A 22,227-nucleotide genomic window follows, 5' to 3' on the forward strand; every position below is an offset into this window, starting at 1 on the left:
ACAACAAGAACATCTGATGACTTGACGATGTCTGTTCTGAGGGTGGATGGATGTTAGAGACCAGCCGCACATGGAGGATACAGCAGTTATTCTGGGGTCCAAGCAGTCGACACAAAACTGGGGGCGTATTGATTAGCTGCATTCCTGCTTGTTTAAATACTTATTTATTTATTTCAAGTCTACAGTGGATGTAAAAAGTCTTCACACCAGTTAAAATGGCAGGTTTTTGTGATAAAAAAAAAATTAAACCAAAATAAATCGTTTCAGAACATTTTTTCACCTTAAATGTGAAAATGCCACCTATAAAATTTAAGTAAAAAAAACCCCTGAGACCTTTTAGGGGGAAAAAATAAAAACAGAGGTATAAATCTCCATATTTACATTTCTGTTAGTAAATGACTTAAACAAACAAGATCCAGCATGTTAATCAGTGATCTTTAGAGGTGTTTTTGAACTCTGGACAGAGCCATGCTAGGAGTTTCCCTCAGTTTCAAGTCTTTATGCTAAGCTAGGCTAACTACAGCTTACTCTGAAAAGAAGAGAACAGACGTCCCAAAAACCTTGAACTATTCCTTTAATGATCGTTGCTTTGCAGCTTCACCAGTTTTAAAGATTTCTAAAATGTTTTAGAAGCTTTTACAGCTGAAGCGCTACACGACTTCTGATTGGCTGAGCAGACTACAGGTGGTACCTGGGCTGTTCCGGGAGCTGTTGCCCCTCCTCCTGCTGTAGCTCTGGTTGCGAGCTGCCTGCCTCGGAGTCCTGCTGCTGCTGCAGTTGCATGCGTTGCTGCAGGCTGCGGGCTCTCCTCATGCAGCGCTGCAGCCGGCTGTGACTACTGGCTCCGCCCTCAGCCGCCGCCGGCCGCAGTTTAGCTGCAGCGAGGCCGCGCGGCAACAGAAAATACACAACAGAAAGAAAACGAAGAGGGGAAAGAAAACACAAGGAAAAAAGAAAAGAAAGATCGGAAAATGACTTGTTATGATGAGGTCATGCAAAAAATCTTAAAAAAGCAAATATACAGCTGACAGAAACTTAAACATCAGACTGCTGACATGACTGATGTGAGTGTGAGTGTGAGTGTGAGTGTGTGTGTGTGTGTGTGTGTGTGTGAGAGAGATGGGAAATGATTGGTATTAAATTACTAATAACTCAGGTTTGGATCTTGATGGTGAAATGGTGAAATCATATCCAGACAGAACGTTAAATAAACTAAATTATAACCAAAAATGTTAAACCACACGACTCAAACCAAACTCACATTAAAGGATCTTTCTGGTCTTATTAATAATTCCTCTCATTAAACATGACACTCGACTCACCCAGTGAACAGCTGACATCACATGAAGAGGCCAATAAAGTTTCATTACCTTTTTATTTTTTGTGCGGCCTCGTAGAAAATGTCTGTTTCTGGTCCGCGGCCCGACGGTTGGGAAACGCTGGTTTAAATAACCTGGATAAACGTTTGTTTTGTTCCCAACCTGACTGCTCATTGGTGACGTCACCATGTTGTAAATGACGTCACCATGTTGTAAATGACGTCACCATGTTGTAAATGACGTCATCATGTTGTAGGTGATGTCACCATGTTGTAAAGGATGTCACCATGTTTTAAATTATGTCACTATGTTGTAGGTGATGTCACTATGTTGTAGATGTCATCATGTTGTAGGTGATGTCACCATGTTGTAAATGACGTCACCATGTTTTAAATTATGTCACCATGTTGTAGGTGACGTCACCATGTTGTAAATGACGTCACCATGTTGTAAATGACGTCACCATGTTGTAGGTGATGTCACCATGTTGTAGGTGATGTCACCATGTTGTAAAGGATGTCACCATGTTTTAAATTATGTCACTATGTTGTAGGTGATGTCACTATGTTGTAGATGTCACCATGTTGTAGGTGATGTCATCATGTTGTAGGTGATGTCACCATGTTGTAAATGACGTCACCATGTTGTAGGCGAGGTCACCATGTTGTAATGGTGTCACCATGTTGTAGGTGATGTCACCATGTTGTAGGCGAGGTCACCATGTTGTAATGGTGTCACCATGTTGTAGGTGATGTCACCATGTTGTAGGCGATGTCACCATGTTGTAATGATGTCATCATGTTGTAGGTGATGTCACCATGTTGTAATGGTGTCACCATGTTGTAGGTGATGTCACCATGTCGTAGGTGATGTCACCATGTTGTAGGCGATGTCACTATGTTTTAAATGATGTCACCATGTTGTAGGTGATGTCACCATGTTGTAGGCGAGGTCACCATGTTGTAATGATGTCACCATGTTGTAGGCGATGTCACCATGTTGTAATGATGTCATCATGTTGTAGGTGATGTCACCATGTTGTAATGATGTCATCATGTTGTAGGTGATGTCACCATGTCGTAGGTGATGTCACCATGTTGTAGGTGATGTCACTATGTTTTAAATGATGTCACTATGTTGTAAGTGACGTCACCTCGCTCCCAGATGGTGCATATGATGATATTATGATGATATCATAATCGATAGTAATGATGGATTAAATTAAACCCGCCTGTAATAAACCAGATTGATCCGTTTAACTGCAGCTCAGCTTGAAAGGAAAAAGAGTGAATCAGTTCCTGGAAAGTTCTGCTGCTCTGACGGAACCTTTTAACATCTTTTAAAGCTCGATTCACCGTCGGCGTCGCGTCGTTTGTTTCCTTTGATTTTGATATTTGACGCTTTTATTAAACTCACTTTTCTCATCTCAGCACAGTTTCTGTTCTTTGTCTGGTTTTTAGTGGCTGTCAGGGGGTTTTTGTGGGTGAAAAAGAACAAATTGAAGAAGTCTGTCCTGCTGCAGTGACGACACACTGACGGAGGCTGGACGAGGGACTGTGTGTGTGTGTGTGTGTGTGTGTGTGTGTGTGTGTGTGCGTGTGTGTGTGCGTGTGATTGACAGATCAAAGAGAAAGTTAATGTGTGTGTGTGTGTTTGTGAACATTCCTCAGTGACACAGTGAAAATATAACCCACATGTCTACACACACACACACACACACACACACACACACACACACACACACACACACACACACACACACAATGTTGAACAGTCACCAGCAGGCCACTGAGCTGCCTCTGGTTGCCGTTAGCAACCGAACAGAAGGTTGGTGGGCGGGGCTGTGGTGACCTCATTCGCAGTGTGTTTGTTAGTGTGAGTGAATGTGAGGCTGAATCCAAACGTCCAGACGTCACCACACCTGCAGACGCAGGAATTTAACAGGAAGTCTAAGAGTGCCGAGATCCAAATCCACAACTCATCAAGTCCACGAGGAACCTCGAGATCCTCGAGAGCCTTCAGAGAGTCACTTCACTCAGAATCCACCACGATACGGAAGTGATGATGTAAAGGAAAATAAAAACAACTATCATCATCAGGGCTGCGTATTGTTTTAAAAATAACGAAACCAGTACCAATACCAGTACCCTTAAAGTGATAGATACCAGTAGAGTACTTCATTTGATACCAGTCATGTGACTGGAAGCATTCAGTTGTATAAAATGCACCACTGCTCTCTATACAAATGATCTGTGCACAAATACATTTTGAAAGTAACAATGAAGTATTATCACCACAGACTGTTTGGGTTCTAGCTGCTGTGCTAGTCGGCCAATCACACGTCACATTAAAACGAAGGACGCTTGCAGTGATTGGCTGCAAGCAAAACAATACAAATAGTCATTTTTTTCTTCATCTGGGTACAAAATGGATGAAATGCAGTTATTGATTGACTGGAGACACTTTGATACTACTTGTTACAGGGTTATTAGATATATAGATACCCAGTCCTACTCATCATCATCATCATCATCATCATCATATTTATGTTTGGAGACATTTGCTGTTTCGTTTCTGTCTTATAGGCTTATTGATGTAATCAGGTTTGATAATGAACAGAATATTTATAGATTTAATCATTTGGATTTGTTTATTATAATCTGCTGAACTAGTCGGTAAAGGTTGTTTCTGTCCATCTATAATGTGACGGTCGGATGAAGATTTAACGTGAAAATAATATCAGTAAATAATAAATAGTTATAGTCGTAATAAAAATAGTCATATTTTGTTATGTGAAGTTTGTAAAGTGTGAGCAGACCTTCACACATCCTGCAGACGCTGCTGAAATCAAAACTATTAAAACTGTTCAGAGAGACACGTTGATTTAATTCCGTCTCCATGGAAACGCTGAAGGTCTTCGGTCCGTCTCTCAGAGCCTTTAACGACCTCACAGCTCCACACGATGACGACGGACACGTCACGATACCAACGACAGAAGTCTGACCGCACATCCAGACGGAGGACGTCTGGATTCAGCTGTGTGTGCGTGTGAGTGTGTGTGTGTGCGAGTGTTTGTTGAGAGGAGGAGGCGGGGTCAGGAGGAGTGGGAGGAGCTTACAGACTGCTTCGTTGACCGCCGACAGCGCTGCGGCGACCTCGCCCGCCTGCTCCAGACGCACCGATTGGTCCAGCAGGAGCTCCGCCTCTGACACACACCGCTCGAAACTGTCACCTTTACCTGCAGAACACACACACACACACACACACACACACACACACACACGTTTAATAATGAACTGTTGGTGAGTGTTTCATCTGATCGTTTTATTGTGTCTATCAGGTTTATTTATCAATATTATCTATATATTATAGTATATTATTTATTATGTTTTTCTTTTCAACAAGTGTCAGCAGATTGAACTCCGTATATCAGACACCAAATATTAAAAGAAGAACCCAGTTTCTGCTGTACAGACGTTCATTATATGCAAAACTACAAACACACAGAAACACAGTGAAGAGCTGCTGGAAACACTTACAGCCGTTACTCTAAACCGGAAATATGATGATTTACATTACAGGGAGGCGAGTCCCCACAATGTGACTGTGTAAACAGATTAATGTCCCCACAACATGAGTCACACACACACACACACACACACACACACACACACACACACACACACACACACACACACACACACACACACACACACACACAGGCTTCTTTACTGCGTGGGTCAGTCTGTCTTTTGTGTGTCAGTGAGTCAGATCCTTTCAGCTGCTCAATGAGGAACATTCCCGTTGTCCAACACAACACACACACCTGCTGACCACACACACACACACACACACACACACACACACACACACACACACACACACACACACACACACACACACACACACACACACACACACACACTGATCTCCAGTAAAACATAAACCCACCCAAAGCATCTGCATGTCCCACGATGCATCATTAATATGTAGACTAACGGTAACTAGCGATCCGTGACTCAAAACCGTGACACCATCTGAACTGTGAGTTTTGTGATCCGTGGTGGTTGTTAGGTTTAATGAAGCTGCCAAGTGGGAGCAGCAGCAGAGTTTTCATTGAGTTTATTAGACAGACAGGATTAATGTGTAGGATTTAATCTCTGGTCCTGAAGGTGGCGCTAATGCACTTAATACGCTGGTTGCCAACCGCCGTTATAAACCAAAAAGATTTTTTTTCCAAACAGAGTGGTACATCCTGTCAGCTGAGGTGTTTCCTATCTGTGCAGCCGATCATAGTAGCAGCTCCTCGACGGACTGTTTCACCCTGACGGTCCCGGTGTTTCCTCCGCAGGCTGCACTTCACTCAGCCGCCCGTCAGACCCGCTGCTTCTTCCTACTTTAACCTGAATAACAAACCGGAGCTCTAGCTGAGAGGCTAGCGGAGTGTTAGCTGCAGCATGGCTGGAGGGAAGCGTAGCCAGCTAGCCTCCGCTAGAAGAAGCAGCTGGTCTGACGGGCAGCTGAGTGAAGTTCAGCCTGCGGAGGAAACACCGGGACCGTCAGGGTGAAACAGGCGGAGGAGAAGGCAACAAATCTGCCTCTCATTATTGGCAGAAATGTTCATCCGGGCCGATGCCGATATTTCATTTTAGAGCTTATATCGACCGATACCGATGACGTGCGGATAATATTGTGCATCCCTAATAAACACAATTGTCTAGTTTTGTTAAGGTTTCGTCACAGTTCAACCGATGATCGTAGAAAACTAACGTAACATAAAGTCCCTTTTTTGAGAGTGAGAACAGGAACGCTCGGTGTAGCCTTTACGGTTACAACACCGTGACGTTTTAAAGCTTTTAATAGTGAGACTGCTTAATCACTGTGTGTGTGTGTGTGTGTGTGTGTGTGTGTGTGTGTGTACCTTGGATCTGCAGCTGGTCCAGGTCCATGTACTTGCTGGGTCGGGGGTTGAAGCCAAGTGCCGCCTCTCTCTCCTTCTCCTGCCGCCGCTGCTGCTCCTCCTCCCTCGCTCTCCTCAGCACCTCCTCCTGCAGCTCGTCCAGCTCGCTGCGGCCTGCGGGGGGTGCTGTCCAACACACACACACACACACACACACACACACACACACACACACACACACACACACACACACACACACACACACCCTCATCACTGTGAACTACGGCCATGTCCTCACTAAAAAAAACAAGACAGTCGACACAAACTACCTCGTCTGAGACTTTCAGCTGGCATCAGATGTGTTTGATAGTTTTAAACAAGACGATTCGTCTCTTTGTCCGAATTCAGGATGGAAGTTTCAGTCAGCTGTCGACGTCTGGATGCACATTAGCAACCTGGTTTTTATCATAACCTGGATTTGAAGTTTAAATGAAACCTGACAGACCTGCTGCCAGAAGCTGCAGCTCAACAGGGAAACACAAAGACTGTAAATGTGTCAGATATCCACTGATGTGACGAACTCAGACTGATGAAGCTGAATAGAAGCTTCACTTTTAAATGACTGTGTGGACACACTGTGGATTTTGGCCTCCATCACTTCCATTGAAAACACATTTGAAGGATCTTTTAATATCCAGTATGAACAGGACACCTGACTGCTGGTTTAATACACTGAAGAACACTGGGAACACTGGGAACACTGGGAACACTGGGAACTGGTGCTTTAACTCAGAGTGAGGAGACACCTGCCTGCAGGACTGAAACAGCTCTGATCATAAGCAGAGTCACAGACGGACAGATGTGTCGTACCGAGGCTCCCCCTACAGGACGAGTTGATCTCCTGCAGCAGAGCTCCGCTGCTCTTCGACCTGATGTTCCTCCATGATGGGCCTGAGGAAGAGGAGGAGGAGGACGAAGGCTTCTTCGCAACACACTCCCTGAAGACAGAAAGAGTCAGAACGGTCCAGTAATCTGTCGTTATATTTTAAAACCTACAGTCCAGTCTTTACAGCTCTGTAAGTCAGAGACACTTTATTAAATATTACAGGAAACCATTAATGAAAAGCTCTTTAGATTAAGACGACGTCATCTTCCTGCTGTGTGGATTAAACTGTCGATTTAAGGAAGATCAACTCTTAGATGAAGATATTTCTTTACTGATGACAAACTTTAATCCACCTGCTCCTCACAACCTTATATCACTCTGTATGTCTGCCATCCAGGACTGATGCTGATTGGTTAGAAGAAAACAAACAGAAACTATCAACGTGAACCAGTCAGACTGAAGGATTTAAGACAAACTAAAGGAATATTCTGTTTGATTGACAGGCTGATGTTCTGACACTCTGTAGCTCAGTAAAAAAAATATCTATAATATCAAATGTATACAGACGTGTGTTTCTCTGTGATGTGTGTACGGAAAAACAGGCTTCTTCTAACTTCACATCTCGGCTCATAATCATCACATTTCTGACTCTTTCTCATGAAGCATGAACGCAGCGTTTAACTCTGATGTTCATAAACTTATTGATCATCGCTGGCTGATACAGAAACTACGATCAGCAGATCAATCAGTGATCAAATTAATGACAGACGGCTCCTCTTTGTGCTGAACTTACGGATAACATTTACATTCATGTTTTTAGTTTTTTAGTTTCTGAACAGTCTAACAGTGTGTGGCGGTCTGGGGGTTCAACAGGATCTGGTTCTTCTGTGAGCTCACCTGTCTCCCAGGTTCAGGTTGAGGTTGAGGTTCAGGTCCAGGCTGACGGGGCTGCTGCTGTTCCTCTCGCTGCTCTCGTAGCCGCTCTCCATCCTCTGGATCAGCCGGGGAGGAGGAGGAGGGGGAGGAGGTAGGTCCGCGCCTCCTGTTCTAAGTCCACCTGCTCTGTGGCTGGAGGTGGGGAGAGTCCAGGAGGAGCCCTGCCTGACAGACGTCGCCTCCTCCTGGGCTGCTGAGGAGGAGGAGGCGTCTGCTCCCTCTGCAGGTGGAGCTCCGCAGTCGTCGGGCAGGGAGGCTTCGAGGGGGCTGTAGCCGGCCTGCCTGCGCCTCTCGCGGGAGAAGATGCTGTCGATGTTGAGCACCTCCCTCCGCGGTCTCCACGCCGGCCGGTACCTCCCTCCTGTCCCTCCTGAGGAGCTGGATTTGGACTCGCTGCTGGTGCTGTCGGCCTCCCAGTCGTGGGGTTTACTGGAGGAGGAGGAGGCAGCAGCAGCAGCGGCGGCGGCGGCGGCTGGGTGATGGTGGTTGTTAGAGGAGGAAGAGGAGGAGGAGGTGATTTCAGAGGAGAGGACGGCAGCCGGTAAAGAGGAGGAGGAGGAGGAGGAGAGGGCTCGGCTGTGGATGATGTTGCTCATGGTTTCCTTGAAGTCACGGAGGCGGCTGGTTGAAGAGGAGAAGGAGGAGGAAGGTTTGGGGAGTTGACGAGGAACCTGCTGCTCCTTTAACGTCTCTCCTGGGAGGAGGAGGGAGGAGGAGAAGAAGGAGAAGAAGAAGAAGGGAACAGGAGGAGATTTATACAGGAGGAACGAAACGATAAGAGAGACACGGTAAGAGGAGAGGAGGAGAAAAGAAGGGAGAAAAAAGACAAGTGAGAGGAAGGGAGAGAGGAGAAAGTGAGATTAAATTAAAGCAGCGGAAGCAGAAATGAATGAAGAAACAATGAATGACGTTAATACGGGCGACAAGAAACAGGAAGTTATTCTTCTAGTGGTTCAAAACTTAAACATTTATTCATTGAAACATTTGGTGAAACAGTTTTATTTTCTCTCTTTCTGACGTTCAGATAGATATGACTCATGACAGAGCTGGAGTCATGTATTCTCCAACAGTAAGGTATGAAACCTCGCAGGCAAACGAGTTTTAAATGACGTTAAGAGTAACACTGTGTTTCTGCACATCCTGCCGCCGGTGTCAAACTTTCCAACTGATGTGAAACGTGCAGCAGCGAGGACGAATCCTGCTAACACGTGCACATCAGCAAAAAAAAAAAACAGTGCATAGCTTTGCGAACGCTTTATTCTGAAGGAACTGCATCAACACGTCTGTTAGCTCTGAAGGAAACACACACAGTTTCAGTGAGAAACAGAAACTTTGTGCCAAATATCTTCTGTTAATGTCTAAAAACTGTCTGTCATGACACTGTTTTTCCATTTAAACAGCAAAATCAAACAATTTATATTTATATTTTATATCACCGACATTTCTAGTTAAAGTTTTTCAAAATGTATCTGTGTTCTGTTTTTGTTTATCGTTGTTATTGATTGATTTTAATTTCAAGTAAAGTTTTGTTTGTTTAAAATATTTTATTTTCATCACTTTCTTCTCACTTTTCCTTAAAAAAAAAATGTTGGTTTATATTTAAGTTATTAAAAAAAGAATATTGATTATGATAATGATTATGATAGACTGTGATTGGCCCCCGGCCCCCGCCTACCCTCGCTGTGGTAACCGGCCGACGAGGCTTCGTTGTCGGCTTTAGATCGCCGGAGGCGGCTAGAGCTCCGCCTCCTATCCCTGGCCCCGCCTCCCCTCCTCAGAGACTGGTGCTGCTCAGCGTCCGTCACGTGGCCTTAGCGACAAGAAGCACGGCAACGGCATGGTCGGCACGTCATGCAACACAACGACAGAAGACAAAAGAAGAAGAAGAGTGGTAGAGTGTGATTGGCTGCACAGCGAGGTCACATCTCTTTAAAGACTAAACATTTATTATTTTTCTTCGATAAATCGAAACAAGGGGAAGCAGATGCTGCAAACTCAAGAGAATGAACAAATGAGAATGAAGGATGTGTGAACAGAGATATGACTGAGCTGCTGTGATTGGTTCCAGTGAGCCGGTAGTAGTAACCCACCTACGGTATCCAGGCTGCAGAGCGAGGCGTGCAGGGGTCTGTCGGGGTGTTCGATGCAGATGACGGTTCCCTGGGAGTCAGAGGAGTAGTGACTGGCCAGGGACTCATGGTGCGAGTGGGAGGGCTGTCGGTACGAGTAGCTCTCCGTCGACGAATCAGTGCGAGTGTCGCTGGAGATTGACGGCTCACGGCCTGTCCGAGGAGGGGGGGGGGGGGAGGGGGGCGGAGGGGTAGGGGGTTAGTAAACAAGTTGAGGCGTCAGCGGTGATGTACGTGTGCTCATATATACTTACATACATACACACATGACATCAGACAAGCTGCTATAAGTACTACTGCTAAAACTACGACAGCCACAACGACGTCTACTTCTATCACTACTGTTACCTCGGTCCTGTCTGTCAGAGTACTACTAGTACTACTACTACAAGTACTGCTGAGTCTGGTTTAGTTACCTGAACGTTTGCTGTTGTGCTACTACTACGACTCCTAGCTGTGTTGTAGTTACCCGAGTCTTCGCTGTCGTAACAGGCCTTGTTGAGGTGGTGGAGGTCGAGGCGCGGGGGCAGGTCCTGCGCTGACACCGGCGTGCCCCGCGGGTCGGCGTACAGCAGCAGCAGAGGCTGGTAGTGGCCCTTGATACAGCGCGAAACCACGTCCTTCCACTTGGGACCGATCTGCAGGACAAGAAGAAAAACACGGGAAAGAAGATGACTCCCGAACCATACATTCATTCTCATCTTAATCGACACATCAAACCATCCGCTGAAATCCTGACAAGTAGCCGATGAGTTTACCAGCCGCAGTAATGAAGCTCCGGCTGCCGTAAGGACGTCCTGTTCACCTCGAAAGCGCCGCTCAGCAGGTAAAACAGTGACGGCAGCTGAAACATTCGTCAGCCTGATAAGGAAAACTGTTCTCTTCCTGCTCTCGTCTGTCTTGTTTGTCTTTTTTTTTTTTTTGTGCGACAGAAAACCTCCCGCTTGTTATTTCAACCCTTCCTCCATTTTCTAAACGTCCATCTCCACCTCCAGCTCTGGTCAGATGTAACAGGACGTCCCAAAAATCCAAAACAGCGACCGCAATGTGTGTGTGTGTGTTTGTGTGTGTGTCTGTGTGTGTGTGTGTGTGTGTGTGAGTGAAAAACTGTGTGTCAGACAGAAAGAAAGAGATAGAATGAAAGTCTGCAGAGTGAGCAAAAGTGTCGACTGTGCTGTGGTGGGATGTATGTGTGTGTTAGTGTGTGTGTGTGTGTGTGTGTGTGTGTGTGTGTGTGTGTATGTGTGCATGCTCTGACCACACCCTCGGTTCTGTCCAGCTGGACTGATAAACAATAGAGGGATATCCTTGTTTTCACAACCAGCAGAGACAGAAAGAGAGAGAGAGAAAGAGAGAGAGAGAGAGAGGGGGGGGGGGGGATGAAATATCTCATTCCACCAGCATTATTAAAACATAACAGTGACAGAAAAGAGAAGAAAGAATGAAGGAGGGAAAAGTAAAGTAAATAAAGTAGAAGAGGAGAAAGAGGGAGAGGCAGGAAAAGGAGGTAGAGAGAGAGAGAGCAACGAGTCACAGGAAAGAGGAAGGAGGGAGAGGTTGAAGCGAGGTGTAAGGATGGACAGGAAGAGAAAGAGATCTCACTACAACTACAACATGAGCTCATTTCCTTTCCTCTACCCCACACCTCTTTTCTCATTTTTTCCAAGAGACACAAACACTTTCCGCACATTCTTCCTTGTCAAAACATGGCGCCTACACTACCCACAATGCAATTTGATCATCGAGCGGGCTACGGATGTCTGGTGACCTCACTTCCCTCTAACTCCACACCCCCAGATTTGTTTCATTTTCAAACTTGTCTGCAGGGCCGATGAAGAAAGCACAAAAAAATCCAAATCTCTTTGAATATTTGGCATTTTGTCCCATTAATTTGCCAACTTTTCTTCCTTCAGAGCATTTAAACCAATCAGTAATTTCCACGTCTTGAGTCTGAAGTACCTTAAAGTGCCACTGACTGCTGCTAGATGCTGCAACTGACTTTCAAAAAGCCTCAACTTCTGTCTAGAAATACTGAGTCAGTAAGTTTATCAACGAGTCATTATGGTCTCAATCAAAGTTCAGGCACTCTAATAAGTGTGCTGATGGTTATACTGGAAATTATTGCTCAATTAATAAGATTTGAAGACTTATAGTAGCTTTAATGTCTGCTGTGTGGGCGTTGATTGACAGCCGTGATTGACAGTTAGCTCACCTGCTGCTCTCCCCGGCTCCAGGACTCACACTGAGTTGCACTATTGACACAATATTTCACTGTGTTTAATGTGACTTGATGGTGATACATGTCCTGTTAGTACAATTTAGCTAAAGTAGCTAACATTAGCCCAAGTGTGCAGTGCTCGGTGTTGCCGGTAAGCTAGCGTTAGCTTGGGTCCGAGGTAGCAGGACGTGTTTCCAGCGTGTGAAACCCCGCACTCCTTATCTGGAAGATCCTGACTCCAAAACGGAAAAGATGGCGCTGACCGGCTCTAATGAAACCAACAGGTGACATCACACCTCGCTACATCCATCTGCATATACAGAATATGAATTCAACCCGTCCACTGTAACTACAGTCCAGAGAACAACAATGACGTTGCTCACACATAATATTTGATTGCAATTAGTGTTTAAACCATCTCAGTGACCAACATCTCTACATGAAACCGTGAAGCCTTGAATATACCTCCTTGACATGTGCATCGTCAAAGTACATCCATCGTCGGATCTTTGTCTGGAAGAAGAAGGTGGAATAATGTTTCCCGTAGTAACACACCATGCCGACCAGGTAGAGCTCCGACTGACGAGCCTTCTCCTCCGTCACCCTGTAAAACAACTGCAGAGAGAGAGAAGAAGAAGAAGAAGAGGTCAATGGAGCAGCTGAACAGTCACTGAAAGTCAGATTTTCTCTCACTATATGCTGATGACACTTCTGTCTATCTATCTAATTAATCTGGTGAGTATTTATTGTGGTTTATTATGGTGTGAATTGTCTTACATCCCCCAGGCGCAGGCAGGTTCCCAGGGTGTGTATGACGTCTTCTGCAAGGTCTGAGTGGTCAGAGTCCCAAACCAGACCGATGGTAATGATCTCCGGACTGTTGAGGAGGACGCGAGCCATCCTGAGCTGCTGACCACACTGACTCTGAGGAAGAGTTTCAAATTCACATTGGTGTGAAACATTTGAGAAGCTGTCTCAAGCAAACATTTGGTATCTATATTTGGTTCATGAGGATAAAACAAATACAAAAGTGTCTTACAGGACAGCTGCGAAGGTCTCCCATGCTGGCGTTTCGCAGCAGCTCCCCAAACATGCCGGGAGTCGCCTTTTCTCTCGTCTCCAACATCTTCACAGCCTGGTTACTGAGGAAGATGAGGAGGACATATGATTGTCATAGCTCTAGTTTGTGACTCACAAGTAATGACAGTTGTCATAGTTGAGATGTTGCATTTATCTGTACATTGCAGCGACTGAAAAAAAGCAGCTCTTTTACATTAATCATTCAGCAGAAACAAGAAATGAACACTGACATATGATCACCTTTTAAGTTGATATGTTGAACTTGTTAGCAAACAGTTGCTTATTTCCACATCCAATAGTTACAGAGCAACATCAACCTCGCATTGATAATGTCAATAATTACTTGTGGGGTTCCTCAGGGTTCTATTTTTGGTCCTTTATAGTTTCAATCTGGTTAAAGCTGTTTATATTTATGTTTTTTGTCCACTTTTTTGCTGCAAAATAGTCTGTCGACATAACTTCCATCACATTACCTGCTTAAAAAGTAGTTGTGGCTAACATGTTAGCAAATGCCTACTTCCCATCCAGTGGGAGTATGTGGAGTTGTGTTTCTGTTTTTGCTCTCTACCAACTCCTGAGGGAAATATCTGGCTCTTTAGCTGCTTGATGCTCCACTATGTTCACCAGCTAGTCTACAGCTAACTGTGTCTGTTTGGTGCTGAGCAGGTAGTGTACAGTGACTTTTTACAGCTTTTTCTCTGAGAACGACGCTATGAGACGCTGAGAGTGAACCAGAACAGTAAAGTCAAATAAACAATGAGCTGAAACTCGCTACGAAGCTCCGTAAAGCCGAGAGGAGCTGCAGAGTCACTGATAATTCTCTGTAGGTTCATCACTACGAGCCAAACACATCACACACTGACAGATCAGACTGTGGGGGAATAGAAATATATGTTATGGACACGTTCAATGTATATATAGTATATTTGAATAAAACATGACACTGAAGAAATGTCTTTTCCTGGTGTAAAATTAAGTAGAATTTTGAATAATTTCACAAACCACAACTTCATTACTAGACAAAATGTGTGTGTGTGAGAGACACATCAGGATCACCACAGACTCACCACAGGGAGGTGGTGGAGATGTAGTGGACCATCTGAATGAAGGGCAGAGGGTCTGAAGATGCTCCACAGCTGCTGCACACACACTGACACGCAAAGACACAGTAAACATGTGATATCGTCTCTTTTCAACCCTTTAACTCTGAACAAAAGATTGATTTTTTTTGAGCCTTATAGATCTGAGTGAAATCAACCAAATATCTCGATGGATAATATGACGACATTATAAAGATTGGTTGGTGTTTTCAAAAGATGTTTATGATCGAATGGGCTGAAAATGGTCTGGTAAAATACACTGATATACTGGATTTACTGGAGGAACACTAAAAAACTTATAAGACTTAAAAAGCAAATAAGGATCAACAAACGACAAAAGATCTTTAGGTTTTTAGAAATAAGACACTACATTGAGAAAACAGTTAAATTAGTATAAATCAGATCCGTAGGAATATACAGTACATGCATTTGGTTTTTGCTCTAAATGTCAAAAACTGGCGATGTGATGGGAAAATACAGTTATGCTGTTTATCATGTTCACCTGTGACTCTGCTCTAGATAACATTTTAGATAGAAGATATTTATGCTCATCATCACTACGCTGCACAAATGATGAGACACTCTCTCACCTCTACAGAATAGCATTTATAGCATAGCATCATTTTCAGCTTTGTTTGTTTGTTTGTTTGTTTGTACTCGACCACCAAAAGATCATCTGTGAGGTAAGAAGCTCCACTCTGCTGTAACACCGCCGTACAATCAGAGTGTTTCTGTAGTTCCAACAGAGTGAGACGTCGGTCTTCCTAGAGGATCAGGAGTCACATTCTCCACTTCAACTATCATTTAGATCAGCTGAATAATTTAGGCTGATCAAGTAGGTGTGTCAAATGTAGCAGCTACAGATGTTATTTCAGTGTGTCAGATACATATTTAATCAGCGTTCAGGTTAAGGTAGGTATCAATATCTATATTAAATCCATTATTAAAAAGACACATCCCAAATTTACAATGATACATGAGAGAATCCTCTGCACCTCTGGATTATTCTCTCAATTCCAATTCTTTTCTGGTTCAATAAACTAATTAATTAATTGACTAATTGTTTCAGGTCTACTTTAAACACCCCAAAAGAGGGAAAAAAAGCATAATCTAAATAGTTTTTAAGGTGAATTTTTCTTTTTGTACTTTTTGTAATTAGTTCCGTCAGACAGGAAGCGTCGACACAATCCAACATCTCACCTGTTCAAAGAGCGTCATGGCGAACTTCTGGTGGGGGATGCAGTGTCTGGCCGTGCAGATGTCTTCTTTGGTCTCGTCTGCGATGTGGAAGTGAATCCTCATCAGGATGTTTTCCTGCAGAGACGCAAGACAACACACATGAATCAAAAAGGTGCAAAAATTTGGTAAAAAAAAAAACAAAAACACTCATCGCAGTGTGTTTGTCTTACGAAGCACTCTGCGGCGTCGTCCATGATGCCGAGCTGAAACCGCTGCTCGTCCTGGAAGGTTTTGGCGAGCGCGCTGCGAAGAGCGTCGGACGGTAAAACTTTCTCGCTGCTGTACTGAAACTGAGCGAAGATACTCTGAAGAAGAAAACAGACACAGTTGAGATCAGAAACAGGAAGCCGGTCCGTTCCGGCTGTTTTTTTTTACCTCAGACATCAGGCAGATGTGATTCTTCACCTTCAGAGCGCAGAAGATGCACGAGTCCTCCATGCACTTGTGAGTCGTCAGCTGACGGAAACTTCGACGGAAGATATCGAGGTGCCACAGGACCTGAGAGAGACGGAGAGAACAGCGGTTAACGACACATCTGGTCAGGAAGCAAAGCAAGCAGACAATATGAAGGAAAGATGATCTGGTCCAGAGTAGCTGCATTGTTATTTTACATACCTTCAATAAAAACTTAATGTCCATCCCTGATAATCAAGCCTCTAATATACCAAAAACAAAGACGTACAGTCAAGAAAACCATTTTCTCTTCCTGCAGACTACGAGCAGGAAATAAAAATGTTTCCGTTTGAAATAAACCTGATTCAACAAAACAGAAAACCCTTAAAATGCAGCTTTTCTGTTCACAACTGTGTGGTTGGGTTTGAAACCAGACGAACACTCGAAATCAAGATATCACAAAAAAAAAAATGCTTTAAATCCTCACCTCTGCAGAGGAAGTAAGGAGACAAAAAGCTGAGTTTAAGAGTCTGTAAAATCCTACAAATGCGAGTGAAGTTCTGTGAAATCTGTGCGTCTCTGAGCTGCAGCGGCTGCTCCACTATCAGCTCAATGTGACGTGTTTACATCGACGGAGCCACCGGCCAATCACCTGCCAGCGCGGACACACGAACGCCACTGACCTGAGAGCACAGCCGGACCAATCAGAGAGCAAGTTTAGTGACCTGAGGACATGCAGGAGACTGTCAGGTGAAGGTGTGCATGTGTGTTAAGTGTCAAACTGAGTTCATCACTCTCTCATCTGCTTCAGGAAACCGTCTGATGACGAGAGTGTGAAAGTGTGTGACAAGAAGACAAACAGGAAGAACATGATGTTTCATGTGTCAGAGAGAACAAACGTCACAATGTGCATCTAAGTCTGCACGTCTGGTTCATGTTTTTATGCACATTTTCAATTTGCAGCACTAGAATTTTTTTTTTTTTTTTTTTTTTTTTTAAAGTAGAAAGAAACATGTAGAAAGTGTTTCCTGTTGTCTGAAGTGTGACAGCAGCTCAAATGTAAACATGTGACTTAAATGCACAATATGTCATTTCACCCGCCAGGGGTCTCAATCAAAACAATAACAAAAGATGGAGTGTGATGATGGTGTGAAGTAGCAAGGGATCATGGGAGTTGTTGTCTTCATTGTTAAATAACCAGCTTCACCGGGATAGGATTACTCCAGTGTTCATCATTCGGGATGTTTTTACCAGCAGAGGTCTCCTCCTCTCCAGAACAAACACACACGCAGATTAAAATCGTTAAAATACTAATTAAAGCTGTTTCACCTAAAAAAAAAAATAAATAAAAAATCAATATTTCTCCGACGATGTTTGGTGACCAGCGGACTTCCTGGAGGGGCTGTTAGCCGAGCTGCTGCTAACGTTTGTCCAGTTTATTTCTCTGATAACTTAAGATCCAGACGTCCAACGACTAAAATCCTTCTTCCGGCTAAAAGATATAGTTAAAAACCACCTAAATTTATCATGAAAATGTGGCTTAAAACTGAATAAAAGTCCATTTATAACAGTTTGTGTGGAACAACCACAACGCCGATGTATTATCTTGTATGTGTGTAAGTTACTCTTTGGTAGACGCCATTGTAGCGGACAAACACAGCGCCGCCGTATGCATCTGGTGCGTGTTTACTCTTTGGTAGAGGAGGTATGACGCCATCGACAGGCGACCAAATGAAACGGTCCGTTACTTTGATTAAATTACAGATTTCTCTGAGTTTGAACATTGTTGGAAACATTTGGGATAATGTAAGTACACAACTCAACAACATATATAACACAGGTCTAGTTGTTTTTAGACATTTAAATGTGTAATAATTACATATTATAGCTTTAAACATCACTGAAGAGCTGAAAACATCAGATCTGTGTGGAGCGATGATGAGGAGACTGTAACCTTCCTCACATGAACACATGAAACAGACTAACTCAGGTCTTTTACTGCACTTCAGCTTATTTATAAAAGCTGCAACGATTAGTCCATTATGAAATTAAAAAGGCATCACTGTGAGAAGAAGAAGTGGTAAATGACATTTTTTTTCATTTCACAGACCAAACAATTGAAAAACTAATTGGCAGATTAACAGACGTTGAGCTCTGAGAGCTGCCGAAACACAGGTGACCTACAGTCAGTACGGAGCCTGAACGCATCGTGTGGATTTAAGCGGCTGTGACGGCAGCCGGAGGTTTCATAACAGGATCAGAAACCATCAGCTCACAAACTCAGCACCAGCACTGCAGATGATCAAACTATTAACATCTGAAAAAAAGTCTTTGATTGCTATCAGGAAGCTGCTGCACACACACACACACATACACAGAGCATCATGTGACACTGAAACATGCATCGTGCTCATGTGATGTTCAGGTTAAAAAGGAAACAACATTTATGTAACTCCTCCTGGTCTCTCAGAGACTCTGGGGGTCTCATCTCCTGCAGAGCGGCTGGAATCCAGACACGCAGGAATGTTTTCATCACTTCACTTCAGAACAGAGACTTCAGAAGACTTAAGACCAGTTTAGACTCACTTATTTATTTATTTATCTATATTTTATGCTGTTTTTACTCTTCTAAAAGAGTCTGTATTTTACGGCTGCAGCACTCTGAGACGCTCTGCTCTTGAAAGGCGTTTTATAAATAAACCTACTGAACCGTTTGAGTCTCAGTTTTCACTACATGTCACTACATGCACACAGAGGATTCATGGATTTATCACTGCTAGTGTTATTCTTACTGGACATGATCCAGGTGTAGGTTATGGAGTTACAGGTGTAGAGGGGGGGGCAGTGTGGAGGTCATTCTCTCAGACTGATGTGAGACTAAACTCAAAGTCTCTTATCTTCAGTCCTTTAACTCCTTTTAATCAATGTACAGAGAGACGAACAAAAAAGGACAGTAAATGGACTTCCTGTTATGCTTTAGAAATGTATCAGAGCTGCAGCTGACTCTAATTGTCATGATCGATTCATCTGTCGATTATTTTCTTGATTAATTTGTTATTTGATCCATAAAAATGTCAGAAAATGTTGATCAGTGTTTCCTCGACACAAAGATCTTCAGTTTACTGTCACAGAGACTAAAGAAACCAGAAAATATTCTCATTTAAGAAGCTGCAATCAGAATTTAGACGACTGGTGATTCATTTAATTGCAGAAACAACTCCAGTACTGAATATGAGACAAAATTAATGTTTTTTATCTGAACCATGAGCAAGACTGAGGATGAAGAATAATTCCAACATGATGCTGGTGGTTAATGAACAGACACACAAACACACTTTAAACTATAAAAAGTTTCTCTTCATGATCCTTCATCCTCACGAGGACACAACATGTCGGAGTGAGATAACTCGTTGGACTCGAGTCAAAGTGAAGCGTACTGTCATGTCAGCACTTTGGGTGTGTTTGTTTTCTCCATCCTGTCCTGTCCCGTCCCACCCCCCCCCACCGGGTCCAATATGTCGCTGTGTTCCTGCAGGACGCAGCAGCAGGTCAGTCAGGTGATCAGCAACAAATCTGTCGGCTTTCAGCGTTCAGGATGTTTATTAGAAATTCTGAACACTTTGTTCATCCGTCAGCTTTTTAGATTGATTTTGTTAGTTTCATTCATCAGAGTCAGTGAAGCAGTCGAATCTAAACAACCTAAACCCTGATGGAGGATTTGATGTGTAGTTAAAGGACAGTCAAAGAGGTTTTTCCTCGCTGTAATCATTCCTCCTGTTCATACTGGATATTTAAAGATCCTTCAAATGTGCTTTCAATGCATTTAAAAGTCTCTGTGAAGCTTATATGAGGCTTCAGCAGTCTGAGTTAGTCATATCAAATGGATATCTGACACATTTACAGTCAATCAAATTCCCTCATTGTGTTTCCTCTCAGACAGTGTTTCCCTGTTGAGCTGCAGGTGGAAGTATAGTAACAAAAAGAGGGACTTTGGCACTAAAAAGACTGTAACGTTGAAAGATATCTACTTGATTTGACTCATTTGGACGCTGAAGCTTCATATTAGCTTCAGATAAACTTTTAAATACATTACAGGAATGATTACAGCAAGAAAAACAGCTTTAACAGACTGTTTTAAAAACTGTGAACTCGTCCTTTAATGGCCTAAACTCTGTAGTATTGGAGGTGAAGTTTGATATCTGATTTGTTTCGATAGAATGATAAATATAACTGATGAAGTGAATCAGAGAGTCACGTTTCTGTCAGACGGATGTTTTTCTTGGAAAGCTGGATGTTCTGACCAGCAAGGAGGATGAGGAGGATGAAGGGGGGTTGTGAACAGCTGGACTGAAGGCCTCAGCCGCTTATTACCGCAATGTTCTTCCTCTTCTTCGCTTTGTCTTCATCACATGTCGGAGCCACTGAGAGTCTGCTGACAAGCCTGACGAGTCCTCTGCTCAGCCGCCCGCGGGCTCGCAAATCCTTTTGATCACTTCTGGTTTTTTTGACGTTACGCCGCCGTGACGAGTCGAAGCCGACGGACCGGCGAGATACCGGAGGAGCTGTGGGTGGGTGGGTGGGGGGGGGGGGGGGGGGGGGGGCAGGACGGTAAAGCTTCCTGGTTGGCAGGAGCAGAGGAGTCATGAGGAGGTGCCAGTTCACAGTGCAGGGCGGCAGACTCATACCCGAGGCTGCTGCGTGGGTGAGAACACACACGTATGTGAATCGGTGCACGTATGGCTGCAACCAATCACGTTAAAGACTGTTCACATAATCTGTGGTGTTAACTGTTCCCTCACGTTCGCCTGTAAGGCAGCAGCATCGTCATGAGCTGAAGGGGGAAGCATCAACACAGATGATCAATAACGTCACACAGCAAAGTGATCAGATCCTCGACGCAGCGATATAGAAACATATATAAATATATAAAAAATGTATAAAAATAGTCTTACAGGTAAAGAGTCCGGCTGCTTATCGCTCAGCACATGTCACAGAGCTGCTACTTGATTATTAGATTAGTCGATCAACAAAAAATTGATCAGCAACTTTTTTTGATAATCAATGGTGGGGTTTTTTTGAGTATCTTTGGGTTTTGGATTGTTAGTCGGACAAAAACAAGCAGTTTGAAGACATAACAGACATTTTTCAATATTTATTTTATATTTTATAGACAAAACAACGATATAAAAATATATTCAGCAGTCAATAAATCCATCAGTTACCAAATATTAAATTAATTGCCAACTATTTTGATGATTGATTGATAGTTTTGAGTCATTTGTTTAAGAAAAATCAAATCAAGCTTCTCAAATATGAATATTTTCTGGTTTCTTTAGTTCTTTATGACAATAAACTAAGGATCTTTGAGTTGTGTTCTGATATTTTACAGATCAAAACACCTGATTGATAAATTGAGAAAGTAATCAACAGATTAATAGATAATAAAATAATCTATACAGCAGCTCTCATGTTTCCTGGCTGATTCACACAAAGCCTTCACTGTAGTAGTAAATCACCTGCTGTCACCATGGTAACCACAGGTGTTACCAAAACAACCAGGTCTGAAATCTGAAGGATTACAGCATTAAAGAGAGTAAGCGTGTGTGTGTGTGTGTGTGTGTGTGTGTGTGTGTGTGTGTGTGTGTGTGTGTGTGTGTGTGTTTCCTCTTCAGACTGGTCACTACAGCAGCTTTAAAAAAAAAAAAAAAGGCTTCTGAGTTAACGAGTCAGCCGCAGTAATTACTGCTGTCAGGCCTCCGTCGCTCACACTGTCTCGGCTCTAATTGTTGAGGCTGGGAGAGGCAGACGCACGCCGCCTCCTCCCTCCCTCAGAAAGCTGATGAGTCATGAGGCGAGCGTAATGATCGGTGTGGGAGGGGTCATCATGAGGCTCATTACAGGCTCGCAGGTCATCAGACTGGTTGTTATGTGTGTGTGTGTGTGTGTGTGTGTGTGTGTGTGTGTGTGTGTGTGTTGGTGGAGCTGCAGGTTAAACAGCTTTCTGTCAAGCGTCAGTACAAACATTAC

At 43.6% G+C, this 22,227-nt stretch overlaps 1 protein-coding gene across 6 annotated transcripts in view; it reads right to left on the reverse strand.

The window, feature by feature from the left end:
- Positions 1–22,227, reverse strand: part of usp54a (ubiquitin specific peptidase 54a) — a 44,370-nt gene that overhangs the window by 10,281 nt on the left and 11,862 nt on the right. For 3 of the 6 annotated variants that reach the window (XM_042432423.1, XM_042432424.1, XM_042432427.1), the window contains 15 exons: positions 16,213–16,305; positions 15,978–16,112; positions 15,769–15,882; positions 14,536–14,618; positions 13,428–13,530; positions 13,166–13,312; positions 12,854–13,003; positions 10,640–10,808; positions 10,132–10,323; positions 9,717–9,851; positions 8,003–8,735; positions 7,030–7,217; positions 6,241–6,405; positions 4,438–4,557; positions 692–875 (listed from right to left, as the gene is read on the reverse strand). In XM_042432423.1, coding sequence (XP_042288357.1) covers positions 692–875; positions 4,438–4,557; positions 6,241–6,405; positions 7,030–7,217; positions 8,003–8,735; positions 9,717–9,851; positions 10,132–10,323; positions 10,640–10,808; positions 12,854–13,003; positions 13,166–13,312; positions 13,428–13,530; positions 14,536–14,618; positions 15,769–15,882; positions 15,978–16,112; positions 16,213–16,305 — 2,711 coding nt within the window. The remainder of the gene's footprint in view (positions 1–691; positions 876–4,437; positions 4,558–6,240; positions 6,406–7,029; positions 7,218–8,002; positions 8,736–9,716; positions 9,852–10,131; positions 10,324–10,639; positions 10,809–12,853; positions 13,004–13,165; positions 13,313–13,427; positions 13,531–14,535; positions 14,619–15,768; positions 15,883–15,977; positions 16,113–16,212; positions 16,306–22,227) is intronic. The other 3 variants (XM_042432425.1, XM_042432426.1, XM_042432428.1) reach the window with 3 other exon arrangements.

Source organism: Thunnus maccoyii, chromosome 14 (genome assembly GCF_910596095.1).
Source record: "Thunnus maccoyii chromosome 14, fThuMac1.1, whole genome shotgun sequence".
Classification (NCBI taxonomy): domain Eukaryota; kingdom Metazoa; phylum Chordata; class Actinopteri; order Scombriformes; family Scombridae; genus Thunnus; species Thunnus maccoyii.